At 33.6% G+C, this 20,492-nt stretch overlaps 1 protein-coding gene across 2 annotated transcripts in view; it reads left to right on the top strand.

Annotated features, from left to right (window-relative positions):
* Positions 1-20,492, top strand: part of ASCC3 (activating signal cointegrator 1 complex subunit 3) — a 336,070-nt gene that overhangs the window by 191,431 nt on the left and 124,147 nt on the right. For both annotated transcript variants that reach the window (XM_045084262.1, XM_004767092.3), the window contains exons 15-21: positions 2,597-2,788; positions 3,090-3,314; positions 8,915-9,034; positions 11,969-12,133; positions 13,871-13,957; positions 14,814-14,990; positions 18,637-18,862. In XM_045084262.1, coding sequence (XP_044940197.1) covers positions 2,597-2,788; positions 3,090-3,314; positions 8,915-9,034; positions 11,969-12,133; positions 13,871-13,957; positions 14,814-14,990; positions 18,637-18,862 — 1,192 coding nt within the window. The remainder of the gene's footprint in view (positions 1-2,596; positions 2,789-3,089; positions 3,315-8,914; positions 9,035-11,968; positions 12,134-13,870; positions 13,958-14,813; positions 14,991-18,636; positions 18,863-20,492) is intronic.

Here is a 20,492-nt window from a genome sequence, read left to right as displayed (position 1 = left end):
ATTTTTAAAAGTGCGTATCTCTGGGCCTGGTTCCTAGGGATTCTAGTTTATTTGTACAATGAACTAGCCTACACCACAAGCGGCAGACACAGATTCAAAGTTAAGAATGAGCAACCCAGACTTATTTTAGGATCGTTGTCACTTCAGGTCTCTCCTAAACCAATTAAGAAGCAATGAGCAGGATATTGGTAAGAATAGAGACGAAAGAAAAATGACCCCTGGGGCCTCTATATTCCACACAGAGACCAGAAGGATTACCCAGATGGTGGTCCGGAAGCTGGTTGAACTCACTTGGCCAGAGTGGGAAGTACTATGACACTACTCCAGTATCTGCCTGCCACATTACGGGAGTATTCTTCCCCACAGTTAAATATTTCCTGCCTTCAGCTCATGTTGTCTCATTGGTGCCACAAACCAAGGCCTTCCCCAAATGGAGCTTGACTAAGGAATCAGTAACAAGCACATCAAGACATTCCCCTGCAGGGGGGATTCACCTGAAACAAATGGCAATCCAAGCAGTATAATTTGTATAGAGTGTATCTTCCAAGCAATATTTTGTTTTGTTCTTTTAGCTCTGAGTGTCTATTCATGAACATGAGAGAAGAAACTGAGTAGGTGAAATGTACCTCCTCTCCTTACCCTTGGCCAATGAAGGACTCTGTTATATCCTAGCAAATACCCTCCAGTGAACTTTATCCCAAATCATCACATATTCGTAAGAGCTGCTTTTAGAAGATAGGTAGCAACTCTTGTCTGAAAAGATGGAAGTTTAGGCAAGATGACCCAAGTGTAGTTAATCATAAGGTCTATGCATAAAATGATTTCTAACAGGCTAATCACCCTGCACAAAAATAAAACAGGAATATACTCCCCATGAAATTTGAAGAAAACGTTTTTTGTTTCTGTGTATTTCTTACAGGACTCTAAAAAGGTTTAAAATGTGTAAGTTGCTATTTACCTGGACAGCCACTAGATGGAGTGGTTTGCTAAACTATTTCCATTTTATAGCTGCAGTAGATGTCACAGAGAACTGTTTTCTTAGATAATTTACTTAGTTAATTATTATTAACTTAGAAGTTTAAATTTTTAAGTACTGTAGGGATAGTCAGTGTGATAAAGTCTGTTCTAGAACCCCAGACCCCTGAAGCCCTACTCCCTGCCGGTATAGTGCACTTAACAAAAAACAAAAACAAAAACAAAAAACCTATGGAAAACTCTTTCAAAAGAAACTATAGAAATGTTGATAATGAAATTTTTAGAGCAATAGTAAGCAATCACAGTACATAATGTCCGAACAGGAACTTTTTTTTTTTTTAATAGACTTTGTAAAGATTGATTTATTTATTTTAGAGAGAGAGGGAGAGTGTGCACCGGGGCAGGGGGGGCATGGAGAAGAGACAGAATCTCAAGCAGACTCCCTGATGAGCACAGATCCCCTGGCTCAGTGAATCCCACAACCAAAAAATCTCTACCTGAGCCACCCAGGCGCCCCAAACAGGAGCTTTGACTACCTAAATACTTCATTATGTTAATCTAAAGTCTTTAATTTTGCAGAGAATTTTCTCTATTGTATTAGTGAGTCTCAGTGAATTTTTAAAGATACTCTGCTGTAGCATTTATATGGATTGCAGATAAGTGGATCAAATCCCACATCTGAGTTTAGGCCAGGTCAAAGAAAAGACACCAGAAGTAAAGTTAATATATTCAGGGCATTGTAAAGTTGGAGAATTAAGACAGATGGTCAGTGCTAGTCAGAAATCAGCAAGGACACACCTCTAGGTGAACTCAGTTGGGTTTACTGGGCCATTGCAATGAGGAAGAGTGCGTGCACTAGGGAATCATGGGCATCTCTTAAGAGGGGAGAAAAGTCTTCCAGGAAGTATGTTGTAAAGATCTTGGTGGAGTGGATGTGGACTTGTCAGAAAAGGAATTTAGTGGGGAGTCTGGGTGGCTTAAGTGGATTAAGCCTCTGCCTTCGGCTCAGGTCATGATCTTAGAGTCCTGGGATTGAGCCCCACATCGGGTTCTCTGCTCATCGGGATCCTGCTTTCCCCTCTCTCTGCCTGCTTCTCTGCCTACTTGTGATTTCTCTCTCTGTGTCAAATAAATAAATACAATCTTAAAGAAAATAAAAGAAAAGGGACTTAGAAGAAAAGTCAACCCTAGTAGCTAACATTCGTTTGTGAGGTTAGGGGATGAGAATAATTTCTATAGATTCTTGCATTTTAACAACTGTGGCCTTTATTCTGAGTGAGTTGGGAGCAACTTAGATTCATGCTTTTTTAAATAGAGTAGTTTTGGAAGGATAGAAAACAAGTAATAATGATTGGTTGAAAGTCTGAACGAAAGAAATACTTGCTTTTAACTTCATTCCTCTTGAATTTTATGTCACGTTGGGGATTACTTGTGTTTTAAGATATAGAATATAATTTTTAATAATTTTATACAGAATATTATATACTAAGACTTAGTAAGACCTTAAAACACAAGTAATTTAATGCTTTCTTTGATAAACTCATTGAACAAAAATGCTAAATAGCAATTACTTGTAAATGCTAAGTAATACTCTTTTATGTTCTATTAATATCTACTGTAGGTGCAGAAGTCAAGAAATAAGCAAGTACGAGAATTATTTCCAGATGGTTTTAGTATTCATCATGCAGGAATGCTTCGGCAGGACAGAAATTTGGTTGAAAACCTTTTCTCTAATGGGCATATCAAAGTTCTAGTCTGCACAGCGACACTAGCCTGGGGTGTCAATCTTCCTGCTCATGCCGTTATTATTAAGGTAATAGCTTACCTTATGTGGATTTGTGTGTGTCTTAAATCTGGGGTTTGGTTTGTTTAGAAAAATACTGCGATTTGGCTGTTTCGTTGACCTCTAATGCTATTCATATAAGGTCAGAATTATTTTCTCCAAAAAAAATCTAGTTTATATTGTGAAAATTTAACTCTATCACAGATGATGAAAGGATTAGTTAAAGTACACTTTTGAGATCTTGCCATATTTGCCTAATTTCAGTATTCAGCTCATCAGGATTATATTTGCATGTGTTTATGTAAATTCTTATTAACTTTTCCTCATCTAGGGAACACAAATATATGCTGCCAAAAGAGGCTCCTTTGTTGACCTTGGAATTTTAGATGTCATGCAGATATTCGGTCGAGCTGGAAGGCCACAGTTTGACAAATTTGGGGAAGGAATCATCATAACAACACATGACAAGCTTAGCCATTACCTCACCTTGCTCACGCAACAAAACCCGATTGAGAGTCAGTTTCTGGAAAGCCTTGCGGATAACCTAAATGCAGAGGTAAGATTCAGTGAATACGAGATTGGAATAGGATCATCAGCTGAAAGAATGACCAAATAAATACAAGGTCGAATTGGTTGCAGTTCTGTAGTATTTAGGAAGACAGCCTATGCCGTTCCACAATCATAAGGCACAACAGGCTGAATGGCCATATTGTTGGTTAATTCAGAACCGTATGAGACGCAGGTGATCACAGATAAGAACTTGTTGCTAAAAGAGTGTACTTTTAAACTGTGAGATTTTGTTCTAGGCCAGAACCAAAGCTATACAGACTAGAGAAACAGAAATAGCAGTAACCACCCCTGTATTTGTGTTACATTTTTTTAAAGTTTTTCTAAGGCTTTTAAAGCTCTTTTATATTAGGTCATTTGTTTAAACTTGTTATACAGAATATAATTGCTTAAATTGAGCTACAGTATTATAATTTGTTTCCTGTGTGTATAGGCATTTTGTGTTAAGATTTAAATAGCAGACTCTGGAAGTCTAGGTAACATATTAACTGGTAAAGAGGATAAATATTCTTAATTTAAGAATCTGTGTGTCAGACATTCAAATGAAGTTTCACTGTTTTCATGACATTTTTAGTTATTTCCCTGGCATTCAACACTTTCCTGCTACTCTTTCCTTTCTTTAAAATGGACTCAAATAATTTTTTAAAGTAGATGGGATATGTGTTAAATAGATAAATAAGTAAATGCCATGTTAAATAGGCAAAGAAATGAAGAAACATTTGTAATCAAATATTGTTGTGTACAAGTCTTATATGAGGTACTTCTTAAAAATCTTATAAAATTTCACTTACATTCTGTTCAGTATTTACAATTCAAAACACATTTATTTGCAGTCTCCTCTGTTAAAGAGCAGATAGTCCAAACGGGGAGCAAAAGGTACAAAAATACAATGTAATAATGTTGGAAAGTGGTAATTTCTGTAGAAGCATTCAGTAGAAGGAAGAAAACATTTTTGATCACAAGCTGTTAGGAAAGGCTTTATTCATGAAGGCAGCAAACCTGATCTGGGATCAGAAGATTAGAGGTTTGGAAGATTTGGTTGAAAGTTAGAAGTCATGAAAGTTGCTGTTCTCTAGTAGCATAATTAGAAAAAAATAAAAAAGATTAGGAAATAAATTTTGATTCTAAAGAAAATGTTATTCTAGCTCAATTTCAGTCCCCATCACCTGCTATGGTTTCATGGCTTAAATAATTGGATCTTTGGTCTTGGGTCTACAGTATCTCTGATAAAATAGTCTATTGTACAATGGTGGTAATAGTAATAATGGACTAAGGACCTTCCAGATGTCCTGCAAGGTAGACGTAATTGCCGCGGAGAGGTATGTGACTAATTACCTTCAGACCTTCAGCTACTAATTTTTGGTCCTAAAGCTACTAATTTTTGGAACTAGTATTCAAACTCAGATATATTTAACTACATACATACTACATTTTTTTTTTTTTAATTACTTGACAGACAGAGATCACAAATAGGCAGAGAGGCAGACAGAGAAAGAGGGGGAAGCAGGCTCCCTGCTGAGCAGAGAGCCCAAAGCAGGACTTGATCCCAGGACCCTGAGACCATGACCTGAGCAGAAGGCAGAGGCTTTAACTCACTGAGCCACCCAGGCGCCCCATAGCCAGATTTTTGTTGCCGTATATATACTGTAGTTTAGCTAATAGTGAATACATTTCTCGACATTGATACTCACCATTTACCTTCTTCTAAGACCAGGACTAATTTTCCAAAATGGTCATCATAATTTCTCTGCTTACAATAAAAAGAAAGGCTCCCTTTTGTGCAGTTTTTCTAGTAAACTGTATCAAGGAATACTATCTTCATAAACTTATAATTAGTATCCTTGATAGCTTTTTATAAATGGTCAAGTAAACTCAAGGTGGCGGTGATGTTATGGTGTGGAAGACACCAGGTAAGTGTCTTGTCCTCAAGGAGGTCTTTTTTACAGACTGTAAAATATTACCAATAAAACTATTTGGTCAAGACCTGAAAAATTAAAAATAAATTGTAGTCCATTGATTTACCTCATCTTCAGAAATGCCAACTAACTATAACTGTAATTCCATTTAATGCCATAAATTGCATTCAAATAATGAAATACATACGTTGAAATTTTTAGCTAACATAGTGAGGTACAGACTATTGGTAAAACTTTTTTCTCATATTTTGGTCTACTTGGATTAGCTCCCAATTAAAGTAAATTTTCTTGTTAAGGAAAACAAACCCCCTTAAATTGTAGTTGAGTATCAAATTAAATTTTGTAATCTGAGGAAATCAAGTGTGAAATTAGTTTATAAAATGAAAGTGTGCTGTGTTCTTTAAGTAATGGAATTTTAAGTCTTTAAACTCCACAGATCTTTGCAAAACTATTCAGTGGCAGTGATCAACATAAAGGTCATGTTAAATTAGGAATTTTGCCTCTGCTAATATCATTTATAACATGAATATCTATCCTGACCATTAGTTTAGAAGAACTGAAGAGAGTATTATATTAAATAATCATTTTAATACAAACATTTTTGTGAGACAGATTTGCTGATTGATACCTAATGGGGCTGATTTTCTAATGCTCTTGCCAAAAGGTCACAAGTCCCAAACCTGTAAAAAGCCACTTAATTTTGCACTGAGAGAAACACTGAAGCATGTTTGAGGCTTATTAAAATGTCTTCAGCAGACATTACTGGGGACCTACTCTGTGTTGGCCTCCTGTAGTATATACTTTAAAATATGTTAATATTTCTGTAACCATATACATATTCTATATGGCATTTTTCTTGTCTCTCCAAGACAGAGTATAAACACCTTGTCCTTGGATTTAAGGTTTCCGTAGTCTAACCAACCTTCCCAGTGCTGGTTCTGGTTACTCTCCAGCCCGTGTCATGTGCCTGAGACAGGCTTTCGTTCTGCTTCCTTCACCTATAAAGCTCTGGTTTTCCCAGAGACAATATCCCTGGGTTGTTGTGAAAATTTAATAAGTGTCTGTGCCAAGCTGGTATTTAAAATGATTTGTATCACTCACTGTTATCTGATAGTCCCTTGATTCTCAGCCCTGTTTATACTTACTGCCAGCTTGCAAATCCTAGCTGAATAAATACATGAATTTTTTTCATATATTTACTAACAGATACACACACACATACATACTCATGATTATTTATTTCATTTTTGTATGATTTTAACCAGTTTTAAGAGAACACATACACACAAGTAAGCAATTAACATAACCTTAAAAACTAAAGTTTAAATAGATAAATTAGATACACAGTGATACATTGAGTCTTCTAAAATTACCAAATTTGGGGTACTTAACAGAACATAAAACTCTTACACTGTTTATTTGATACCCTTTTTGTAAGTTTCATATATTAGGTATTTTTAATTAAAATCAATTTTTAATATATACTGGGCACTGTGGATGGTGGTTTCATGTGTGTCATCTTATAATTAGTTACATGTTTCTCACCAGCATGAGGAAACAAGTTTTTGAGACGAGGGATCAGGCTCTAATTATTCCCATATCCGTTGTGCTTTACATAATACTGACTCCTTGCTGACTTACTATATGATTATTGAGATGAATGGATATATTGCAGAGATTTGAAAAATACTTGTGTTTATAATAAAAGGCTCCTATACTAAGGTAGCCACTAGGTGACAGCAGATATTTACAAGTAAATTTTTGTCTTTGTCACTAGGTGGCATTCAAAGATTAATCTAGAAATATGATGTGCCATCATGAATTTACATCCATTTTTCAGGGTGGTCTGTTAGTTTCTTTTGGTGATCATTTAGAAGACTCGAATGACTTGATCCATACTCTGATACTTGCTTCCTCCTTTCCTTTATTTTATCATTAGTAGCAATAAGTATATATTAATGTTAATTTACTGAGTCTGATTTTGAAAATATAGCAAGCTGTCTTATCCTTTATAAAATTTTCTACTCTTAGGAGGAGTCCTGTGATAGTATTTTAAAATACCTATAGGTCATAAGAGAATCCACACAGTTTTTGGTGTCAAATAGTAGAATCGCAAATGAGAAACACTATCAGATTTTTAACTGTTTTTAGTTTTCTTTACCTCAAGACACTAGAAAATGTTTTAACTGTCTCATTTTTAAATATTTGGGGAGTGTGGCACAACTCCCTTATTGGTTATATTTTAGTATTGTTATTCTTCATTTTGTAGAAAGTTTTCATTTGCATTTAGGAAATGTATATATTTTCCTATATTGAGGATGACTTAGTCATTTGAAAGTGCATTAGTATAAATTTATGAATTTATGTAATTATGGAAATCTAATTGACATATGACACTGTATAAGTTTTAAGGTTTATAATGCGATGATTTGATATGTGAATATGGTTATATAGTAACAATAAAGTTAGTAAATGTATTAATAGTCACATAATCACGATTTTGTTGTTTTCATGAGAACATTAAAAGCTCTACTCCCATAGCAACTTTCAAGTATACAATACAGTATTATTAACTATTAATTAGCTATCATTAACTGTTGTTACCATACTATACATTAAACAACGCAAATTATTCATCTTTAACTGAAAGTTTATACCTCTGACCAACGTCAGTTCCTCCAGTTCCTCCACCCTCAACTCCTGGCAACCACCATTCTACTCTGTTTCTCTGAGTCTGATGTTTTCAGAATCCATGTACAAGTGAGGCCTTATATAGTATTTGTCTTTCTCAGACTTATTTTAAGTTCATGTAAATTTAAAGTGAATAGTCAGAATCTGCCTCGTCATTTTTTACTTTGGTGATTTTTCTTTTTTAATAACTAATAGTATGATGTAACAGCATAATGATATTTTGTATATCGCTAGATCTCATCTTCAACTAGCCAAGTATCCACATTTATATCACAAAATTAGTTATACAGAATCTAAAATTACAGGATTTATAGGAATAAAACAAACGTGCAAGTTTTATTTTCTTTAATATTCAGTGTTAACTTTATTCTTCCTTTCTTTTTCCTAATATATATATAATGATTTAGGTAGAAAACATCTTTCCACCTCTGATTAAAGTATTAAGAAATTTAATTTTTCACCCAGATGTTCAGGGAAAATTATACAACTATGAAGTTTCACAGCTTGCATGAATTTTCAAATTACGGAATGCCAAGTAAATGATTACCTATAGATCTAGTAGTTAATGAAAATATTTTTAAGGAAACTTCTCATAATTCTGGTTTAATATCAATTTCTAATAATTGCTTTCTCTTTATTATACAGATCTTATATGTTATTATTGTGTTTTTAAATTATTTACCTTTCAATGCTATAGAGAATTAAACTCTACTTAGGGAAAAATAATCTCCAGATGCCGTAATATTGAGTAAATTCCGTTTTGGAAGTTACCATTTCCAGTGTACTGTTCTCAATTAAATGAGGCAGGAATTATTTTTAATTAATTGGAGAAGTGTCATGTCCAGTAATTATACTTACCTTCTTTTAAATAAGGTATGATGATGTATTTTAACTTAATTTTTGACAAAATGGCCTTTGATGTAATGTTTATATCCAACTTTAATGCATTAGTTTAATTTTTTTTTTAATTTTTTATTTGTAGATTGCTCTGGGAACAGTTACTAATGTGGAAGAAGCAGTGAAGTGGATAAGTTACACTTATCTTTATGTACGGATGAGAGCAAATCCATTAGTATATGGCATCAGTCACAAGGCTTACCAGGTAGAAAACTCATTTATAAAAAAAAAAAATCAAACCTTCTTTATTGGCTTTGTAATATTTGTATGATATGAGGATAAATATTTGCTACTTCTGTCTCATCTGAATAAAGTTAAGTATCTGGAATAAAAACAAAAAGCTTTAGTCTATTTTTAGAAAATACGAAGGAAAATTAAATTTACCTCGTAGTTAATAGCTCTTTTCTCACAGATACTAAAAAGTTCATCTTTATATTGTTATTTATTTACTATCCAGGTACATCTCCATATGATATTAATATTTTGCTGTGATTTTTATTTTATTTTTAAATATTTTATTTATTAGAGCATGAGCAGGAGGTAGAGGCAGAGTGGGAGAGAGAAGCAGACTCCCCACCCTGACCAGGGAGCCTGATGCAGGACTAGATCCCAGGATCCTGGGATCATGACCTGAGCCAAAGGCAGATGCTTAACTGACTGAGCCACCCAGGTGCCCTTTGCCGTGATTTTTTAAAAACTGTAATAAATTAAAGTTTTAGAGTAAACCAGACAGACATCAGAAAAATTGTAGATCATTTTTAATAATAAGCTTATATTTTTTTAAATATGTTCCTCTTCTCAAGTCTCTTCTAACCCCTTACTCCCAAATTAAAAGATAATGTTAATAAGTAATTAGCCATTTGGAGGTTTGGATTAGTTCCCCTGAGCACACAGACAAAACCGAATGTGTATTGTAGCACTTGTTCCTGTGAACTTGTCAGTTATGTGGGGCTTACAGAATCTGTTAGATTCTGTTAGATCTTGGCTTTTCTTTAGAACTCTGCTTTATACAATGTAAATGCTCCCTAATTACAAATAAAATCAGTTGTTTAATGAGAACATTATTTCACTATCATCATATGGATATTCAGTAGTGTTAAGTCAAAAGTAGCAAAGTTGAATTGAACTCCAAATTAGTTTTCCTCCACTTACTGTCAGCTTAGCTTTTATTTATATTCCATTGTGTTATCAAAGGAGTTGCCAAGCTTCTTTGTCATTTTTCTTTCCCTGTGCTATAGATTTGACTATGGAAAATTGAAACTTAAATACTTATGAGGGAAAAAAATAAAAGATCTTGTTACAAATATGGGCTGGTGAAAATAGTCAATGACACTGTGAAAGCTTTCTGAAAGGGTAGAAGGCAAAGCACAACACATGGTTTTATGGGTTAAGCCATTGCAAATCTTGGGGTCAAATAAAACATGAATTGATTTTAAGTACTAAGTTAATTCCAGAAGTCACTTTTGTATAATTTTCTAACATAAAGTGATTTTTTTTTCCTTCTGAGATACATAGTTTTACTTTCTTCAGAGTTCAGAGACTCTGATCTTTTTAATTTTCTTTTTACTTACATGTTTTTATTTTATTACTCAATAAGAATTTGTAGCCACAAAACCCATGTGAACTAACACAAATCATGATGTCCAACATATTTTAATGGTTTAGAACATGTAATAAATAAGGTGGTTTTGTAAGATGAACTTGATACCTACAGTATATCATTTATAGCAAATATTTAAGATTTTTGTATTTGTTAATGCCTTTTAATTCTATCTTCCCTACATTTGACTTTCCTTTGCCTCATTTTTCTGATTTTAAAATTTACTTTAGCTATGTTTAGTGTATGAATAAGCTACCATCAAAATGTAAGGTAGAAGGAATAGTAGGAGTGCTAATTCATTAATTGATTTCTAAAGAATTTTTATATTCCTCTCCCTTCCCTTTGAAGGTCATATTTATTGCTCCTGACTAGAGCATGACCTTCAGGATTTGGCTGTATATATGTATACATACATACACATATTTATACACATATACACATATCACAATATTTAAGAATTTTTGTTAATATTGTGTGTTAAATGTCCTGTTTAGAAAGAAGCTATTTAGGGATTCTTGGATGGCTCAGTTGGTTAAGCATCTGCCTTTGGCTCAGGTCATGATCCCAGGGTCCTGGAATGGAATCCCTCATTGGACTCCTTGCTCAATGGGAGCCTGCTTCTCTCTCTGCCTGCCATTCTCCCTGCTTGTGCTCTCTGTCTCTCTCTCTGACAAATAAATAAATAAATCTTTTTTTTAAAAAAAGCCTATTAATAATAATTTCAAAAAGTATTCAAAAATTTCTTGTCAACTTCATCTTACACTTTGCTTCTATTAATATTATTATTATTATGGGCAAAATGGGTTTTTCTATTAGCAGTTATGAAAACTGCTAGAACACCAAAGTCATACTCTTGAAAGGATAATTAAGCATTTATTTCTTTATATCTTTAACAAAGGAAATCATTCTCACTGTGAGTTCTCCAAATAACTGATGAAGTAGGATTGCAGCTTGATATTTTAAAATCCCTGTTTATTTTAATATAGGAGGGAAAAGACAGATTGTTTAACTAATAACTGATTGCTGATCTTTATAGTCTTAAAGATTGTAAGACAACTATATAAGAATTTTAGATTCTAGGGGTACCTGGGCGGCTCAGTCATTAAGCATCTGCCTTTGGCTCGGGTCATGATCTCAGGGTCATGGGATCGAGCCCCTCATCCAGCTCCCTGCTCAGTTCTCCCTCTCCCACTCTCCCTGCTTGTGTTCCCTCTCTCTGTGTCTCTCTGTGTCAAATAAATAAGTAAAATATTTTTAAAAATAAGAATTTTAGATTCTAAAATATTACTACCTAAAGATATCATAATAAAGATTGATAATCTTAGTGAATTTTTAAGGCTTACTTTATCAAATGGATTAAAATATTTTCTATTTATGTCCTAAATTTATAAAAATGTACTTCTTTAAAAATTATGTTAAGAAATTTTATTCTAACTAAATACCAACAAAAAATTAATTTCCATAAATAGGTATATGTTTGTAAATGATGACTCTCTAAAGAAATACTCAAATGTTTATGTATATATTTTTTTCCTGCAGATTGACCCAACATTAGCAAAGCATCGAGAACAGTTAGTCATTGAAGTTGGTCGAAAACTAGACAAAGCTCGGATGATTCGTTTTGAAGAGAGAACTGGATATTTTTCCTCCACTGATTTGGGTAGAACTGCCAGCCACTACTATATTAAATACAACACCATTGAGGTATTATACTGAATGTAACAAATACAATAATATGTTTGCTCTTAGATGTAAATTCTTTCTAGACTTCAAAATACTGTATTAATGGAAATTTTTTTTAAGAAGCACTAATAGAACAAAGTGCATTTAACTTACGTGACTTCAATATCTTGAATTCTGTAAACAGAAGAGAAAAGTAAGACTTTAAGTAGTAAGGACCCTTTTGCCATCCATTCAGTGGGTATATCCTAAGCAGTAGGCACACCCAAGGCTAAAACAATGAGCATGTGGGGGAGACCTATGCAATGAGTGCCTGAATGAGTTTACTGAATGAGTTCAAGCAGGAGATGATGGCTTAATGATATCAGTGAATAAAAGTTGAAAATTAATTGCAGATTGTAGAGAAATACTGACTGAAAAGTTAGAAAAACTACTGCAATTATCAGGTCAACCCAACTGTACTATTTGGGCAATTTAAGAGTTTTCAAGGATAATTTAGACTACAGGGTAGCCTTAACGTTTTGCTGTTTAATGTAATGAGTAAGATAGGATGCCACTGTAATATTACATTTTAAGGAGCATATGCATGTCTTTATGCGTGTTTACATGCATGTATATATACCTACATATGTTAGTACATGGGAAAACATAACAGGGATTACCTGTGAGGGCAGTCTCAAGTTCAAGACCAAGATGGGTTAAAACACATTTTTACTCTTTTTATAGAGAGTTTGAATTTTTTTTCTTATATTCATTTTTTGGGATACCTAAATAAGTTTTTAGAAGGGAAATGTAATAGAAATTACTAAAGTGAAATTTCTTCAGAAATATGAACACCTAGGCCAATATGAAGTATAAGTTTTGTACTTGTTTAACACATCCTTATGCATTTTACACGTCTCAGAAAACACCTTTGTGTGCCTACTAGCTTTTCCTCATCTTTCCCCCAAATAAATCTTGCATTTGTACAGCACTTTAGGTTTCTTCTTTTAACATGTATCATCCCACAAGTGTGGTCTGATCTTCCTCAACCCAGAACATTGCCCCTAGCGCTCTCCTGCTTCTGTCACCTGCTCACGTGCTTGCTTGCACTCCTTTTGTCCACTAAGTAGCCTTCCTCATTTTCCCGCTAGGTCGTATGTTACTGCCAATCTGTATTTTATGCCTGTTTGTAGCTCTTCCAAGAACTGTAACCCTTCTTCAGTTTTGTCTTTATTCTATGTGGTCTTCCACTGATGTTTTTTCTTCCCAGTTTCCTGAATTTGTATATGCCGTCACTAGGAATATTTTGAGGCCTTCACCAGAATTTTCAGGTTGCATAATTTTAGTTATTCCTATTTTTAGGAATATGCTATGATATGATATGTTCAGCTTAAAGTTGGAAAATGGTACATATTTCCACATGCCTGTGCTGAAAATTAACCAAGGCTGGACAGTTATGCTGAACATTTTTTTAGCTATTTAATGTAGGTTTTAATAACTGATTTTATTGATCTTTTTTCCTTCTAAAGGTCTTTTCCAGCTAGTTATGTTTTAGGAAATTTTTTAGTCTTTGTTGAATTTGTTGATGTTTAAAGCAATGGTCAAGAAGTGTATACCGCAGTAAAAAAGAAAAAAAATAGTATATCACAGACATAATAATTCTGCATTGTGTAGGGCTCAAATATTCTTTAAGAATGTGTGATTTTTCTAGTCACTTTTTAATTGAAAATATTTCACTGGATCTTCTATTTTAATCAAATATAACAATTGCTTTGGTAGACCTTCAATGAATTCTTTGATGCTCACAAAACAGAAAGTGATATTTTTGCTATCGTCTCCAAAGCGGAAGAATTTGATCAAATCAAGGTAAGATTATTTGAAGCTTGAATCAAATGCATTTTTTGGTGTATACATTCATTCATTTATAAGAGCTTATAATTATTTGTTATTCCTGTTAAAATATAAGCTGTATGGCACTTCGCGTTTAGAGTGCCAGCACTGTTCTTCCATTTATCAACAGTGTCCACTATCCTAGATTATGATATTATGTCATTCCTGACACTATTCTTTGCTCTCTACTGCAAATCAAATATAATTTAAATAGGTTTTGCAATAATGAAACTGGCAGAGAATATAGTATGTAGATTTTGGTTTATTTGCAATATAAGGTTCACTGAAGAAAATATAAAGGACATGCATGATTCAAACTTAGATATGAGTATTTCTGTACCCATATTATAATTTAATCTTATTAACAGTGAAAACTTTAATACTGTGAATCATAGTACTTCACAGCTTTAAGCTATGAATGTGTTATACCATATAAAAATATATGACTATAATGAATGCATTTGAAGATAATTCAAGTTTGCCCTAATCCATTTGGGCAGAGGTTTTACTCTGGTCAAATAAAATATGAAATCTCATCAACTGAAGGATGGTGAGGTCAGAAGATTTAATTTTTGTGGCATATCAAATTTTTATATGTCAATGGCAACTTTAATATTGGTGATGAATAATAAAATGTAATTGTATCAGCCTCAAGATAGTTTCTTATTGTATTTTATTAGCTACCTGTGAAAAATTACTATTTTATTAGTGTAAAAAAGAAAAATGTTGAAAAATGGAAGCCTTAAGAAAACATGCGATGTGGTTTTATTTCAATATGTAAAATTCAAGTAAATCAGCCCAAATAATCTAATAAAAACATTGACTCTTCCAGGTCAGAGAAGAGGAAATAGAAGAGCTAGATGCTTTATTAAACAATTTCTGTGAACTCGCCGCTCCTGGAGGTGTAGAGAACAGTTATGGGAAAATAAACATCCTACTTCAAACTTATATCAGCCGAGGAGAGATGGACAGTTTCTCCCTTATATCAGATTCTGCATATGTTGCACAGGTAAGAATATTACTCCCTTCCTGTTTGCTCTTCCTTGTTTAGTTTTAGAGACTCAAGATAATCATTCATGCTGTACTTTGAATGCATTGCACTGTGACATGCTACCAAGTACCATTTTACTGCAGAACTGGTTCTGTTTAATTTGCACATTTTTTATGCCCTCTGTACTATTAGATCAGAAATGAAGGTGGAATTTGGTGGTTGGTTTGGTTCTTTTTGATGTTGCTGTTGTTTTAATTTAGAATTTAAAGATACCAACTTTTTTTTTTTCTGCTTTACATGATCAAGTTCATTTCTTTTATTTATAAATGGCAATAATACAAGAATATTGCAAGCAGAATAAAAGATTGTGGAACCTTTGTAACTTAACCCAAATGTTAGAAACATAAACAAGGTTTTTTTTACCATTAAATAAGGCTTCATAGCAGTACCTCAGACCATATTTTCAGTCTGATAAGTTTCTGATAAAGAAAGTAATCTTTCGGGGCGCCTGGGTGGCTCAGTGGTTTGGGCTGCTGCCTTTGCCTCGGGTCATGATCTCAGGGTCCTGGGATCGAGCCCCGCATCGGGCTCTCTGCTCCGCAGGAAGCCTGCTTCCCTCTCTCTCTCTCTCTGCCTGCCTCTCTGCCTACTTGTGATCTCTGTCCTTCAAATAAATAAATAAAATCTTTAAAAAAAAAAAAAAAAAGAAAGAAAGTAATCTTTCTTCCCTACCGATGATACTTAAAAATTGAGAACTGAAAAAAAAATTCCCTAAATTACAGCTCATTAAATGTATAAGTTTTTTAAAATATTGTAGTATAAAAGGCTGTTGTAGTATTTATCTTTTTATATTTCAACCATTTATGTATTCACTCATGTGAAGTAAAGCAGGTTATTTTTTGCAGTATTTTTCTTTCAAATGAGGCTTTTCTTCTAGATATGTTTGTTTGGTTTTTTTTTTTAATACTTTTTACTTGAAAAAGGTATTGTTTCACGGCAAACTGTGAAACAGACTCTTAATTATAGAGAACAAACTGATGGTCACCAGAGGGGAGGTGGGTGAGGGGGATGGGTGAGATAGGTGATGAGAGTGTATTTGTTGTTATGAGCACAGACTGGTGTATGGAAGTGTTGAATCACTGTATTGTACACCTGAAACTAGTATGACACTATATGTTAACTTTACAGTAATTAAAAGAAAAATAAAAAATAAAAAAGAATCCCTTTTTCATCATTTTTCATTGAGTAGTGCCTCCTCTAAGTTAAAGAGAAATAAAAGCTAAATCTTATTTTAAATGTAGAAACTATTCTTCTCTGTATCTTATGTTGGTAATTTTGTTCAAAAATATATATTTGTGTTAAATTATTATTAACAGCCATGAGTACTCAGGCGTGCTTTGAAATAACTGTAAATGTGAAGTATTTGCAAACATGAACCAAGATATATTGGTAAACAAGTTGAATGAATTCAGTAATTTAATCAAAGTAACCAAGGAACCAGGTGATGATTTTATATACTATGTAAACCAACTATGGCTGTGGCGGAAAAAAAATTTTTTTTGGCGTATCTTGGAACACATGTATTTCCTGCCATAGAAAAGTTTTATATAATTTATAATCTCTAAATTTATATATAATTTATAATCTCTAAACCCTGTGACTTGTATAGGAACCATTGTTTTCTAACTTATTTTATCTGCTTTTGTGAAAAATGATGTTGTCATTTTACATTTTCTAATTATTTTATATTGAAATAGTTAATAGCTTAACTAAAAGTTAAAGCTTTTCTGGGTTCTAGATGAATAATCTGGTCACATTTCTTTTTGATTCAAGATTATGGATATATTACCAAAGACTGATACATGAATTGCTTTACAGTGTAGAACTTAGGGTTTCTTTATGATTGGTGCCCAGAAAGTCAGTCTTGGAAAATTAAGGTTATATCTCAAAGCATCCTTGTTTTTCTTAAATAGCTATTGTGGGTCTATCATCCTTGAATGCGTTAGATAAATTACTGTTGAGTTTATATTTTAAATGTAAGCTACCAACAACAGTTCCACAACAACCCTCTCAGCTCTGTAAAATAGTCATCCCTTCTCTATTTCTAAAATTTTATTGTCTTAGCCCCTGAGATAACTCCTTAGCTCAAATATTCTCTGATGTTATAAAGCCTCTGCTTAGCTTCTCTGAACTGCATGTCTTAGGTACTCTGATCATTATTCCCAATTTATTTCATTCCAGATTAAAGTGCCTGCCTATATCTCACATGGGATTTCTTCTTCCATTTCTTTTAGCTTTTAGGGAACAACTATAGGTTCTGAGATACTTTCAAACACAGTTGGGAAATTTAGCCTGGCATCTTCTTACAAGAGCAGCTAGGAGTGATGTCGGAAGAAGACCTATTTGGTGGATACAGTAATCAAAATGTTCATTTTATTTTTCATTCTCTGCGCCAAATAAGAGTCATCCTGTAATTTTTATTGGGTATCAGAACAGTTATCATACTTTTAAATACTATTTTGTTCTTAAATTTCTAATACTTTAAAAAAAAAGTAGTCAAATCTGTCAAGAGACAAATACATATTTTATATAAAATGGAAAACCAAAGCCCTTAACTCTTGTGATCATTTTTTTACCTTGTAATTTCAAGCCAGATCACCTATTTGCTATTTAAAATCTCCACTTTTTTATCTCTTTTTTTAATGATTTTGAACAGATTTTAACATTCTTCATTTTCAAGTATAGATGTCATTTGAGATTGTGAGGATACCTCCCAAATTCATGACTTTAAGAAACAATCTTCAGTAAAATAACCTGCAACATTACTAATAGAGGGAAGAAGGCAAAACAAAAGGAAACTAACTGTGGAGATGTTAAAAGGGCTTCAGTCCTTGTAACTTTCTGTATGTCTATTAATGAAGTTTTCCTAATCACCAAATTTACAACCTTGGGGTTAAATTGGACTTGTTTAGACCTGGCTTTGAATAGATACTCTAATACCAACTATCTGTGTGATCTTGGTCAAATTATTAACCTCACCAAGCTCTGTTATCTTCATGTATAAAATTATAATAACAAGCCCAATTGAATGCAGTTGCCATAAAGATTAAAGGAGATAACATACAAATTAAATGAGATACATAAAGCAATTAAGGTGTTGCTTGTTTTGTAGGGAGCATTAATACAGGTAGCTGAACCCATCAGGATTTCCTTTATCACCCTTCTCACACTAATTTTTCTTTCTTACTGGATCCCAGAGTCACCTTTATTTCCCTAAGTAGACTTTTAATCATCCCCCTATATAGCCAAGGGTATCCTTGGCTGTATCTTATATTCTAGGTGGCTTCAACAACCTTCTAAGTCTTACATATAACTTTTATCTCTTCCTCCTTAGTTTCTCATTGGGGGGCATAGGGTCGAGCCTCGTAAGAACTTGGATATGAGACTACCATCTGTGATTTAACAAGATAACATCCACCTATGAAAGATGTGATTATTCTTATGTAGAACTAATGAAGATAACTGAGGTTGTATGAGGATAGATGTTGCCCACAATTAAAGGCTGCAATTTGGCATACGTCCTGTAAAATTGAGTGTGAGTGACAAATTTGACAAATTTAAAAGTACAGTGTACCTAACCACTAACCCCCTTTTTATTCTTTAGAATGCAGCTAGAATTGTCCGTGCTCTTTTTGAAATTGCTCTGAGGAAACGTTGGCCTGCCATGACCTACAGGCTCCTGAATCTTAGTAAAGTCATTGACAAGAGGCTTTGGGGTTGGGCTAGCCCTCTGAGACAGTTTTCAGTCTTACCACCACACATTCTAACAAGATTAGAAGAAAAAAATCTTACTGTGGATAAACTGAAAGACATGAGGAAAGATGAAATAGGTAAGCAGAAACGTTTTAATGTATTGTTCTGTACAAATAAAATATTTTATTAGATATAAAAGAAAACTGCATTTTCATACTTCAGATAAATTTGTTTACCATTTTAAATCCAGTTGGTATCATTATGTAAATAGCATTTGTTCTTCTACTTTTATCATATGATGTTGAAAAAGTATTCCTACATACATTTCTAGATATCTTAACATTTTATTGGACAAACTTAAAATAAGATTATTGAATAGTTAATATTTGATTAGTTAATATTGATTAATATTGATTAGTTAATATTTCAGATTCTGAGGATGCCTGGGTGGCTCTGTGGGTTAAAGCCTCTCCCTTCAGCTCTGGTCATGATCTCAGGGTCCTGGGATCGAGCCCCACATCAGGCTCTCTGCTCAGCAGGGAGCCTGCTTCCTCCTCTCTCTCTGCCTGCCTCTCTGCCTACTTGTGAACTCTATCAAATAAATAAATAAAATCTAAAAAAAAATTTCAGATTCTGAATAGGATAGACATTACACATGAAGTGAGTTAGGCTGAGAAGAAATGAGGGGGAGGACTACTGCTGGCATAAGGTCCAATGATGGAAGAGAGGTTGAGATAATTATTTCACCTTGTATAGTAAGAATACTTGAAGACAGAATGGTAGAAGGTATCCATAAAAATAGAAATTAAGGATATTAATTAGAGAAGTTAAGATTACTTACAATGGGGGCACCTGGGTGGCTCAGTAGGTTAAGCCTCTGCCTTCGCCTCAGGTCATGATCCTGGGATCCGGGAACCGAGCCCCACATCGGGCTCTCTGCTCCACGGGGAGCCTGCTTCTCCCTTTCCCACTCCCCCTGCTTGTGTTCCCTCTCTCCGGTCTCGGTCTCTGTCAAACAAATAAATAAATAAAATCTTTAAAAAAAAAAAAAAAGATTACTTACAATGGAGTAACATGTGTAAATATTTTATGATACTTTATCATTAAAGGAAAACCACTTTTAGTTTCAAATTCTGGTGAACATAGAACATTTTGATTTGCTCATAAACATACTTTAAAAATTGTATTATGAAGAACCAAGATATGTAAGAACTATTGATACTATTAAATATTATCTATTTTTACTTAATTGCTTGGACTCAAGTAGGAGAATGTTTATAGTCAGTCACAGTCAGTCTGTTTGTGACCCCCTCCCCACCTTGGCATTCCCATACATAACTACTTCAAAATGTAGTAATTTATGAAAATGAGTACAAGTGATTAAGTTTGTACTACATTAACCATATTTTATATTTTAGCTTTATTTTTTTCTAGAAATGAGTTTGGATGGGTGATTTGTGTTTGATTATTAAAGCATTTCCCATGATGGTTATAGAGTTGAGAAGTAGACTTTGAGCAAATTAATAGCTATTTTCACAAAATACTGAATTTTTTAATGTGTCATAAGCTAACTAGGAGAAAAGTAGGACTGTTTATAGTAGTTTAAACACTGTCAAGTCTCAGTAATTTTAAGAACCCTATTAATAGCTGAAGAAACCCTGATACTGGTTTTCAGAGCTATGAATTGCTAATTCAAGTTAACTATTACAAAATATTCAAACATGCCAGGTCAAGAATGTCAACTATTCTACATAGCAAATCATAAAA

This window comes from Mustela putorius, unplaced genomic scaffold (assembly GCF_011764305.1).
Source record: "Mustela putorius furo isolate JIRA1106 unplaced genomic scaffold, ASM1176430v1.1 tig00000759_pilon_pilon_pilon, whole genome shotgun sequence".
NCBI lineage: Eukaryota > Metazoa > Chordata > Mammalia > Carnivora > Mustelidae > Mustela > Mustela putorius.
Note: the sequence above shows the minus strand (reverse complement) of the source record. Positions and strands in the feature narration are given on the sequence as shown.